Here is a 12737-nt window from a genome sequence, read left to right as displayed (position 1 = left end):
ATATTTAAGGTGGAGATCGACAGATTTTTGAACGATAGGGGAGTCTAGGTTTATGGGGAGCGGGCAAGAAAATGGAATTGGGGCCAAGATCAGCCATGATCTTATTGAATGGCTCGACCAACGCCAGTGGACGAGCCATATGGTCCGCATGCCCGATACGAGACTTGAAACAAGCACTGTACTCCGAGCCAAGTCATGGCAGGCGAGCCCCAGGAGGGCAGAGAAACCACCTCAAGAACACCTTCAAAGCCTCCTTGGAAAAAATATAACATCCCCACCAACTCTTGGGAATCCCTGGCCCAAGACCACTCAAAGTGGAGGAGAAGCATCAGAGAAGGCGCCGAATACCTCGAGCCTCTTCGCCAGGAGCAGGCAGAAGCCAAGTACAAACAGCGGAAGGAGCGCACAACAAATCAACCACCACCTGCCCCACCTGTGACAGAGTCTGTAGATCCCGCATTGGTCTCCTCAATCACCTTAGAACTCATGCTCGTGGAAGCAAGTCATCCTCGACTGCCTAAGCAGAAGAATGGCAGAGCAGGCTTGAGGGGCCAAATGGCCTACTCCTTCTCCTATTTCTTGTGTTCTTTGTTTACTTCAAATTTATTACGATAGTCTATGGAATATGGTAGAGAAAAGGGACACCAGGAAGAACAGTGTAATTAACCCTGTAACTTGTAATTATCATGATATACAGCAATTGCACCCAGGAGGATTTTGATGTGGGAAAATTGAAAATTGTGAAAGATGTTCGGAGTCAATGTTAAGAGTCTGAACAGTTTCTAATTTTTCTTAAACTGATCTGATTTTCTGTAGATGCTGCAACAGCAGCAACAACTATTGCAGCAACAGCACACAGCAGCAGCAGCAGCAGCAAGCCCAGTTCACAAACCCAGAGACTCCTGGTTATGTGGGATTTGCAAACCTTCCTAATCAGGTGCATCGTAAATCTGTGAAGAAAGGGTTTGAATTCACACTCATGGTAGTTGGTAAGTGTTTATTTCTTTTGACAAGTTTTCAATGTTTTTGTAAAAGCTGCTAACCTCTTCTCTGCTTGGTGTGCAAATGAGATGTTTTTTCTGTGGACATGGTGTTTAATATTTCAAGATTTGAAAGCGTTGAGACTCATTGTGAATTTGGAACATTCCTTGCTCAAGATTTAAAGCTGATTAAAAGAAAGGCAGACTTGCATTTATATAGTGCCTTTTATGACCACCCGACGTCCCAGAGCGCTTTACAGCCAATGAAGTGTAGTCACTGTTGTAATGTGGGAAACACAGCAGCACAGCAAGCTCCCACAGCAATGTGATAATGACCTGATCATTTGTTTCAGGGATATATATTGGCCAGAACATTGGGGATAAACTCCCCTGCTCTTCAAAATAGTGCCATGTGATCTTTTACATCCACCTGAGGGGGCAGACGTGACCTCGGTTTCACGTCTCATCCGAAAGACGGCGCCTCTCTCCGTGCAGCACTCCCTCAGCACTGCACTGGAATGTCGGCCTAGTTTTTTGTGCTCAAGTTCCTGAAGTGGGACTTGAACTCATCACCTGACTCAGGTGAATGTGCTACCCACTGAGCCACAGCTGACAGAGATTAGAGTTTTTAATGGGGATCGTTGCTGATGTGGCTCTCCTATGGCATTGCTCAGTGAGTTGGGGGATAATCGTGTTAAACCACAATGCACACTATTATTTAACAGCAGTTCAACTCCTGCAGCGATGCTCTGGACAAGAAAATGTAGCTGTTTGACATCTGTCTTGGTTGTCTCATCACTTAATTTTTGTTGCCTGCTTGTGTCTATATTTGAATTTTTTTTCTCTCTCCCTTTTCTTTTGCCTCGTTTTGTGCTTGCACTCTCCTTCCTCCCTTCCTCTGAACCCATCAGAAATTCGAGGGAAAGGTGGTCATTGACAAAAACAGCTAGCAGTCAATACAGGAGTCATTTACTAGATGGGTAATTTATTAACAGCAGGAATAAGATTTAGATTTTCCATTAAACATAAATACTGCTTCATATAGGATTTACACTCTTCCATTTAAGTGATGTAGCTTTGTAAAAAATAGAGAACCCTGTATGAAGTATGATTTTAATTTACATTTATTTTAGGTAGAATTAATTATTTGTAATTTATGTAAAATAACTTCCATTTAGAGATGAAGTGTTTTGAATATGCGCATATATCGATTCATTTGCTGCCTTTGTACTACGTTAATAACCTTGGGGGATAATTAAACAAAATCAATTATACTCTGCATGGATATACTTTAATTTATGCATTTTACCTGGAGGCACTGCTCTGCGTGAAAGTGTGTAACATAATTAGTTTGTGTGGCAGCGAGAGGAGTGCGGGGCCAGGGTGGGGGAGGGGGCGTGCTGTGGGTGGGGGGGGGGGAGGGCGGCGGCGGCGGTGGAGAAGCTGCACGTATGGGAGGGGACGCAGAGAATGCTCGGTAGCAATCAACGCAGTGTCCAGTTCACAACCCTAATTATGGTTGCAGCTCTATTTCCTCTCCCTCCTTCTGCCTTCTTTCTCCCTTCCCCCCCCCCCCCCTCTTCTCCCTTCTCCCTTCTCTCTCTCCCCCCCTCCCCGCCCCCCCCCCCCCCCCCCCCTTCTCCCTCTCCTCCCTTCCCCCCCCCCCCCTGCTTCTCTCAGGTCAGGTATGGTTACCATCCAGCTATTAATGAATGGAATCTCGGCTGGGGTGCTGACAATGCTGGGATCCACACAGATCACCTTGCAATGGGAACCGCAGACTTCCAGCGCTTTTATTTCTAATAGTGAAAGTGGGACAGAGGCTGAAGTCAGCGAGTCGGGTGCAGGCAGCAACTGAGAGTTGGTCTCTTTCCTAAAGAAAAAAGCCCCAACCTGTTCAACCTTTCCCGATGGCTGTAATCTTTCAGTTCTGGTATAATTCTTGTAAATCTCTTTTGCACTTTCTCCAGTGCTTCTATGTCCTATTTATAGTATGGAGACCAGAACTATGCACAGCACTATGTGTGGCCTGAGCAGGGTCCTAGACAAGTTTAACATTACTTTACTAGTTTTGAATTCTGTACCCCTAGAAATAAATCCCAGTGCTTTTTCGAATTTTAATTGTGTTGCTGACCTGCGATGCTGCTTTTAATTTGTTCACCTGGATCCCTTTGCTCTTCTACCCCATTCAGTCTCCTCTTTTCTAAGATGTAGGTGCTGTTTCTATTTTTCCAACCAAAGTGCATCACTTCACATCATTTATCTACGTTAAAGTTCACTTGCCATTTAACTGCCCAGTCTGCAAGTTTTCTGTGTCAATGACTTTTTTTCTTTTTGCTGCTTATGTCTTATCTAAGATTAGGATATGTTCTTTAAGGAACATGTTGAGGGAGCTATACCCTGCATCTAAACCAGGAGTCACTGATGTCATCACAAGAAAATATGTGATGATTATATACAAGCTATAGCTCCCTCTACACAGTTCCTTTTAAAGCACATCAAGGTCTGGTATAGCATGGGCTTCATTCACGTCACCTGTTTTCTACTTTTTCCCGACAACAAGCCTCAGCACCAAATGCAGAGGAGCACTGTTATGACCCTTGTAGCTTCTAAGCCAGCCACTTTTTGTAGTCTTTGGGTCAATTTGATGATTAGTGTTCAGTTAAGGCCAGTTTTGGTTTGTGGACTTGAGCCTCATTAGGGTGCTTCACATTGATCTAGTGTAGAATCTTGTCGCCACCAGTAAGGAGCTCCATATGTACTGACCTGGATTTGAAAACAGCTATCTGTTTTTTATACTGCACTCCTTACCGCCCAACAAGAAAAGAACATAAGAAATAGGAGCAGGCCATACGGCCCTTTGAGCCTGCTCCGCCAATTCAATAAGATCATGGCTGATCACTGACCTCAACTCCACTTTCCTGCCTGATCCCCATATCTCTTGGTTCCCCTAGACTCCAAAAAATCTCTCTCTTTCAGCCTTGAATATACTCAATGAATCAGTATCCACAGCCCTCTGGGGCAGAGAATTCCAAAGATTCACAACCCTCTAAGTGAAGAAATTCCTCCATCTCAGTCGTAAATGGCCAACCCCTTATCCTGAGACTGTGCCCGCTAGTTTTAGACACTACAGCCGGGGGTAACATCCTCAGCATCCAATCTGTCAATATAATTGTGATTTTAGAATTTGGAATTGTTTTCTACTGTAAATGTTCAAGTTCCTTGATTTCCTTCTCTCAAACAAGGTAAAGCTGTGAATCTTGGATGTCAACTTGTTGGGGAAACTATGAAGTCTAATGCATTAGTTAATGCAAAAATCTGGTGGTGTTTTAATGTGATTGCTTGTTTTCTGTGCAGGTGAGTCTGGGCAGGGCAAATCAACACTTATTAACAGCCTCTTCCTGACTGACCTCTACCCTGAGAGAGTTATCCCCGGAGCAGCAGGTAAGGTTCTGGGGGTGTGTTTCTTTATAATTTAATTCACAAAAGTGTACACTAGCCATTTTACTTTCTGATTGAGTAGTGCTTCAGCTGGGAGCAATGTAGGTCACAGGGTTGTGGCAACTAGTTCAATGTTGGCTTCTGAGGATTAGGTTTAGGTTTAAGGACAGTGGAGGAGGGGCGGAAGGTGGTTATGTCTGTTGGGGTCAGTGGGTGGATTACTTCTGGAGGGGCGACTTGTGATGACTGAACCTCCAGGAATGTACATCAAATTGTTTGGTATTTCTCCAGTTCCAGGCAGAAGCCAAACGCGACTTATTCTGACTGTCCTACATGTGCTTCAGTGGAGGGCAGGGCTTCACTTCGGCACAGAGGGTGCCATGTATGACACCACTGTATTACTGTATACACTCAACCTAGATGCACACCTTGACCACAAGGGGTGAACTTGTGGGAGACACTCCTTACCTGATCACTCAGGTATAAAAAGGGTGGTCCCACGCAGGGTCGTTGTCTTTGGAGTCCTGTGAATAGAGTTCAGGTCACAGAGTGACCTTGTCCCCAGAATGTGCCTCGCGTGGTTTCATACTGTAGAGTAAGGACTTTACAGAGAGGATGAATCTTCATGCAATTAGTAATGCACTGTTAACCTAATTTTGGAGTGGGTAAGCCCAAAAAGCATTGAGCTGCCTTCTCTGGACCACTGTCCAGAATGACTGAATGCAGGGGTGTGCAAGATATGTGTAGGGAGGTAGCCTTTTTGGCCATAGCCCCTCCAGCATTCATCTGGTATGAAGAGATGAACTTTGTGGAGCTTGTTTGGGGTGCGGTAAATGCAAACTATGATCCTGACTTGGCCTTTGTGCATTCTGTTGCTGCTGCCTTGTGGGTCAGTATTCATAACTCTTGCCTTTCTGCCTCTCGGCACACAGCCAGGGTCTTTCCTCCAGCTTTCTGGTCAGTCTTTGGTCATGGGATGAGCATAACGCCCAGAATATTGGATATAGTACACTTCTGGAGATTGTACCTCATCTGGAGTTAGTACAGGACCTCTAGAGGGAGAGGTAAAATTTGTTATCCAACTGATGGAAGGGCATGATCTGGCCACTGTGCAGTGTGCTATACCATGAAAAGGCAGCATGTGGGCTTGAACCCAGTGCTTCACCTGATTACTAACGCTAACATTGGGGATTGCATTGAGACATGGAGCAAATACGTCTTCATAAAGAGGAAGGAGAAAGAAAACATGTTATCTGGGTCACTTTTTAACATCCTTGTGGCTTGTAAGGGGAAAAAAACCAATACCTGAACTGAATTGTAGGGTTTATCGGTATTGGGAGGTTTTGAGGAATTGGGAGTTCCTCTGTCTTTATAGGGATTGTAGTTGTATATAAAACTCGCTTATGTATGTAAAACATGCTTATACACTCGCTTGAATGGGTTTTAAGCAGGGGAAGCAGCAAAGCATTATGGTTAATGTACCATCATAAGTAGCCAACACTGCATTGACCCTTAGCACAGACTGATAGAAGATGAAAACATAACACATACACCCAGTACTGAATAACAAGGGCAGTGGAGAGTCAACAGTCTAGAAAGATAGAAAACCCTGGGAAGCAAGGTCAATTCATGTCATGTGAACGGAGGCAAAGTTGACGCCATGGGAGATGGACAGGTGGGGGGAACCACTCGGCCAGTCTGAGCAGTGGGCCAATCGGTGGTTTTGTAGGAAGGTCTCTCACCTCAGAAAATGTATAACTGTCATTACAAACTGTTCTGAGAAGTGATGGCTGCTTATGATGCTGGTTTGGTGGGGATCCAAGAGCAGATATTTTCACCACCCTCCCAAGTTGGGATGGTGTCGAGTTCCAGGAAAGAGCTAAATCTGTCTTGAGGGTGTCTCACCCAAAGAGCTTGCCAAATTACTCGAACCCGATCAGAAGTGGAAAAACCCAAATTGTGTAATTGTTGAAACACCAGCATTTTGATCTCACAGTGGTTCACAAGCACCTGTCTATTTCAGAGAAAATTGAAAGAACAGTCCAGATTGAGGCTTCCACTGTCGAGATTGAAGAGCGTGGTGTCAAGCTGCGTCTGACTGTGGTTGACACACCAGGATATGGGGATGCCATAAACAGCCAGGACTGGTATGTCAGCCTGTTGTAAATTACAATAATAAATAATTTAATTGGAGCGGGTTTTGTGATCTCCGTTTCAACGAACCATTACGATTTGTTTACATTTCCGATTCTAGTGTTCTGTCGGCTGAGCAGTCCTGAAAGTATCTCGGATGTCTGCATACCGAGGAGCACTTGCTGCTGTACAATATTTGAAACTGTAGACCTACTCCTGGTCCCCAACTCCTCAAATTTCCTGGTCCCCCAACTCGTCAAATTAAAATCACGCTTCTTCCCTGATGCCCCCCCTCTCCAATTACTGTCATTTCCTCCCAGTGCTACACCCACCTACTCTGTCTGAACTCACCATTCCTCTGAACCTGGCCTCTTGTACAATTCCTTCTCACCCACCTAGGCCTTTGTGTGCATCGGACCATACTCTCTGGAATTTCCTTCCTTAAACCTTCACTAGCTCTAAGATACACCTCCTTGATCAAGCTCTTGGTCGCCCCATCTAATACCTTTATTTGGCTCTGTGTTCACGTTTTTTCTCATGCCTTTGAGGCACTGTGGGACGTTTTCCTACATTAAAAGTGGTATATAAATATTATTATGGTAGTCAAATTGTACTTTATACAAGATGTATTATACTGGAGTCAGGACTCTGTGCACAGTATACAGGGTGTATTGCATTGGAGTAGGGACCCTAAACTGATCAAGCCTATTAATTTCACTAAAGTCACTTGTTCTAATTCTCCTTAAGTCGGTCAAAGGTTTTTTTTTAAACTTATATAGGATTGAACAGAACCTTTTAAAATTAACACTGATCAGCTTAAAGGATAATCTAGGAACAGGAGTAGGCCATTCAGTCCTTCATGTCTTGGATATCTGGCTCTCTATTCCTTCATCTGAGTCATTTATAAATATAGTGAAAAGCTGAGGCTCCAGTCTCGACCCCACTAGATGACACATCCTGCCAGTTGGAGTACATAACCATTATCCCTACTGTCTCCTACCTCCTAACCAATTCCCTAGCTATGTGAATAGTTTTCCTCCAATTCCATGTGCTCTTAATTTTTGGTAGCAGTCTCTGATGTGGAACATTATCACATGCCTTCTGGAAATCCATATAAATAACATCCATAGACACTCCCTCACACCATGTTAGTTACCTCCTCAAATTCAACTGGGTTCATTCGACATGACTTGTCCGTTCATTTGTCGAAGTGTTCAATCACTCTGTCCCTAATAACAGATTCTGGTAACTTCCCCACAGCAATTTCCCCACAGCAGTCATTAAACTAATCGGCCTATAATTTTCTAGTTATCTCTCTCGCCCTTTTTAAATAGTGGAGTGACATTGGAAAGTTGCCAAACTAAGGGGACAATTTCTGAATGGAGAGAGTTTTCAGAGATCATGACTCGAGCATCTACAATTTCCTCTCCTAATTCTTTTAATGCCCTGGGCTAGAAACCATCAAGTTCTGGAGATTTGTCTATCTTCAGTCCCATTATTTTCTCCATTACCATATATTACTTGTATTAAATCTAGTTAATTAATTTCTTTTTGATTTTTCTTTTTTACTTTCCCTTGTATTCTGCAACCACCAATACAGATGCCTTGTAAAGCTCTCGGACCACCAGGTGAGTTCTTTTTGAAGGTTTTCCTGTGTCCCAGTCCAGCCTTTTGATTGTTTTTTCTGATCTTTTTCAGCTTTAAGACAATTATTTCATACATTGATGAGCAGTTTGAGCGATATCTGCACGATGAAAGTGGATTGAACAGACGCCACATTATTGATAACCGGGTCCACTGCTGCTTTTATTTCATCTCCCCTTTTGGCCATGGGTAAGCACAGTTACTGGTTTAGGGAAATGAAATGAAATATAATTTCCTGGCAATAGAGGTGTTGCAGGAGCTCCTCCAACACAGGAGGCGTAGCTCGCAGTCATTGCAGTGTTTGCGATGCTTCAAATTATTGACTGTCCCGAACTACCAAATTGGACATTTTAAAGTGGTGTGCAATGGCACATCTAATCTCTCAGAAAATGAGAAACTACTTAGTAATGGCTAATACTGGGGTTGTCTGGTCGGTAAGCCTCCTGAGGTGAGAATAGAAGAATCCAGTCTCTCCCTAAAATTCAGTTCTTATGATTTATTCCATTACTGATTTCCACTTCCATAATACTGCCCATCTCTGCCCTTGCCTCAGCTCATCTGCTGAAGCTCTCATCCATGCCTTTGTTACCTTTAGACTTGACTATTCCAACACACTCCTGGCTGGCCTCCCACATTCTACCCTACGTCAACTAGAGGTGATCCAAAACTCGGCTGCCCGTGTCCTAACTCGCACCAAGTCCCGCTCACCCATCACCCGTGCTCGCTGACCAACATTGGCTTCTGGTTAAGCAACGCCTCGATTTCAAAATTCTTATTTTCAAATCCCTCCATGGCCTCGCCCCTCCCTATCTCTCTAATCTCCTCCAGCCCCACAATCATCTCACCCCCCCCCCCCCCCCCCTCCCCCCGAGATGTTTGGGCTACTCTAATTCTGCCCTCTTGAGCCTCCCTGATTATAATGCTCAACCATTAGTGGCCGTGCCTTCAGCTGCCGAGACCCCAAGCTCTGGAACCCCCTGCCTAAGCCTCTCTACCTCTCCTCCTTCAAGGCGCTCCTTAAAATCTTTCTCTTTGACCAAGCTTTTGGTCACCTGCCCTAAGTTTTCCTTGTATGGCTCGGTGTCAAAACATTTTTGTCTCAATATTTCTGTGAAGCGCCTTGGGACGTTTCACTACGTTAAAGACGCTGTATAAATACAAGTTCTACTTTTCCTTAGTTTGTTTTCTCTCCTTTATCTTCAGTTGAACACACATGAAATTAAATAAGACAAACGCAGGAAAGCTCAGATTATGAGCCATGGCAGCAGTGCTTAAAATAACCTGTTGGGAAACACTTCCAATTATCTGTTGTATGTGTTTTTTTTTAGATTGAAGCCCCTGGATGTGGCGTTCATGAAGGCTATACACAACAAAGTGAACGTTGTTCCGGTCATCGCTAAGGCTGACTCCCTTACACTGAAGGAAAGAGAGAGGCACAAAAGAAGGGTAGGCACAGTAACCAGTACATCAGATTTTGTAGCAGATTGGAGGATCATTCAGAAATGTCAGACTAATCATTGCACAAGTGTAAGAGATTTTGGAGTTCTGTATAACCAATGAAAACTTAATATATGGCTATGGTATCTCGTACAGTCTGGGGTGGCCCACTTTCCCGGCACTTGTGACGATTGGTAGCCTTTCTACTCCATATACCTCCTGCGCTCCCAATCATGATCTGCCTGGGATGATAGAGCTCAGGCAGAAGACATCATCATTATCATAGGCAGTCTCTTGGAATCGAGAAAGACTTGCTTCCACTAAAAATGTGTCCTTAGGTGACTGAACAGTCCAAAACAAGAACCATCTTGTCATTGGAGGGAGCAGCGTGCAGCAGCCCGGCCTGGAAATCGGCATGGTCTTGCAGGCAGGGACCATCAGCAGGCTGGGGCCATTGGCGGGAGCAACGTGCAGCGACATACCACTGCAGGGAGCAGAGCGTGCCGCTGCAGGAGGGCGATGGCTACGAAGTCAGGTCGCTGATTGCAGTGCAGGCAGGCACAGCAGGAGGGGCTAAGGAGCGGCATGGGTCTGTAGAGGGAAGTGACCGGGGCCCAGGAGAGGCCAGGGGCAGTATCGGCGATATGTGTGCGCACTCTGCCTGTGCAGCAAAGCTGCTCTCCAGTTAGTCTTGGGTAATCCTTGCCACTGGACCAAGCCTGTGTGGTGGCTGGTGTGCAACAGCCACCACATGTTTTTAAAACAAAAATCCACGCACAGACATCTTCCACCCTTCAACATGTAGTTTGGGACCTGGAATATTAGGTCCTTCATTGAAACACCTGTGAACTCATCCCTTTTTGGTGTGGAAGCAAGTCATCCTCGTTTCGAGGGACTGTCTATGATGATGATGAGTCCCTGTCACGGGTGGGACAGAGTCGTTGGGGGAAAGGGGTGGGTGGGTGGGACAGGTTTGCAACACCCTTTTTCCGCTGCCTGCGCTTGTTTTTTGCATGCTGTCGGGGACGAGACTCTGTGCTCAGCGCCCTCCCGGATGCACTTCCTCCACTTAAGGCGGTCTTTGGCCAGGGACTCCCAGGTGTCAGTGGGGATGTCGCACTTTATCAGGGAGGTTTTGGGGGTGTCCTTGTAACGTTTCCTCTTCCCAACTTTGGCTCGTTTGCCGTGAAGGAGTTCCGAGTAGAGCGCTTGCTTTGGGAGTCTCGTGTCTGGCATGCGAACAATGTGGCCTGCCCAGCGGAGCTGATCAAGTGTGGTCAGTGCTTCAATACTTGGGACGTTGACCTGGTCGAGGACTCTAACGGTGCGTCTATCCTCCCAGGGGATTTGCAGGATCTTGGGGAGACAAGTGACTCTATCTCAGCAGGTGGACGGGCTCTATTATAACGGTGTGATGATTGACCTTGTGTTTTTTTCTTTCTATGCTTGGCTCCCACTTAGTAACTGCCCCGAGTTAATGAGTGAAATCAGGAACTTGCTGTGTGGGGAGTTAAACACACAGACCTGTGTTGTGTCTATCTATGGTGCAGTGTGGACTAGCCCTCCAGCAACACACTATTTGAGTAGGCTGTTCTTTCTACAGTTGTGCTCTTTAGTTGCAAGTGATCATTTACTGGAAATTTACTTCTGAAATTATACACCTGAAATTTAGTCGTGGACTTGGGATAATTTGTTTGTGGTGGTGTTATAGGACTGAAATTTAATAATGTGCAGATCATGAGCACTACAAGGTACAATTTATTTAAGTGAAGGTTCAACAAAAAACATGCTTCATGGTGAGAGTTATTGAATGTACCCTAATTCTGTGGTGTCTGGTGTGAAATGGTAAGAAACAACTATAGAAAATGCATTGGGAAGCATTACACCAAGTTGCCAGTTGAATGATTATAGTTTTGCTCCAATTGTATGCTCTTGAACTTGTAGTATTATCACTGTGGAATAGAAATGTTGAACCCTTGTATATATTTGCAGAGTTAAACAAGGGGGGTGGGAAATATGGCCTTAAATGCCATCCAGGCAACAGTTTGAGCCATCTGAAATGGCTCGTCCAGTCCACTCCTGGCTGGCCTCCCACATTCTCTCCTACGAAAATTTGAAGTCATCCAAAACTCGGCAGCCCGTGTCCTAACTCGCACCAAGTCCCACTCACCTATCACCTACATTGACTCCCGGTTAAGCAACGCTTCAATTTTAGAATTCTCATCCCTGTTTACAAATCCCTTCATGCCCTCGCCCCTCCCTATCTCTGTAATCTCTTTCAGCCTCACAACCACCCGAGATATCTGCGCTCCTCAAATTCTGCCCTCTTGCGCATACCTGATTATAATCACTCGACCATCGGTGGCTGTGCCTTCTGTTGCCTGGGCCCTAGGCTCAGGAACTCCCTCTCTAAACCACTCTACCTCTCCCTCCTCCTTTAAGACGCTCCTTAAAACCTATGTCTTTGACTAAGCTTTTGGTCATCTGCTGTACTTATGTGGCTTATGTCAAATTTTTGTCTTGTAACACTCCTGTGAAGCACCTTGGGATGTTTTCCTACGTTAAAGACACTATAAATACAAGTTGTTGATTTAATGGGTTAAATGGTAGTGTACACGAGTAGTGCAGTTTACTGTGGGCTTCAGAATGCAGTTGAATCTCGAACATTTGGTTGGATCAGACTTGCTTCTTTCAAGATATATTGGGGGGAAAAACTCAGATTGTTTGAGAGAAACTGCTTCACTGTCTCCTTTCCCAATTGCAATAATGCAACTGGTATACCTGTCGAGCGATTACCATTTTGCTGTAAATTTCTAGCATACAGAATGTTGTCTTGCCCTCTCGGCCTCTACTCTCATGGTTTTGATCACCAGGCTAAGGCCATGTTTTTCTGCACGTGCCCTGGATAAAACCCTTCTCCCAAGCAATCCTCCCATTGGGCCGCATGGACTTCGCGCACAGCTGGCACACCGGCTTTTAAACGGAACAAAACGCACAGGAATTTGAATGGCTGTTAAAGGGGCTGCCCACCCAAAAGAAATGAAAGGGAACATTGCTCCCATGTCACTTATAATTGCACCTTCAAGTTGCCAGCTATCTAGC

At 45.0% G+C, this 12737-nt stretch overlaps 1 protein-coding gene across 1 annotated transcript in view; it reads left to right on the top strand.

Moving 5' to 3' along the window:
• septin2 (septin 2) overlaps positions 1-12737 on the top strand; it is a 77387-nt gene that overhangs the window by 42712 nt on the left and 21938 nt on the right. The window contains 6 exon segments of the mRNA XM_070883242.1: positions 817-851; positions 853-989; positions 4338-4424; positions 6445-6568; positions 8253-8387; positions 9527-9644. Coding sequence (XP_070739343.1) covers positions 817-851; positions 853-989; positions 4338-4424; positions 6445-6568; positions 8253-8387; positions 9527-9644 — 636 coding nt within the window.

This window comes from Pristiophorus japonicus, chromosome 6, assembly GCF_044704955.1.
Source record: "Pristiophorus japonicus isolate sPriJap1 chromosome 6, sPriJap1.hap1, whole genome shotgun sequence".
NCBI lineage: Eukaryota > Metazoa > Chordata > Chondrichthyes > Pristiophoridae > Pristiophorus > Pristiophorus japonicus.
The sequence above is the reverse complement of the archived record's forward strand: the minus strand, read 5'-3'. Positions and strand labels throughout refer to the sequence as shown.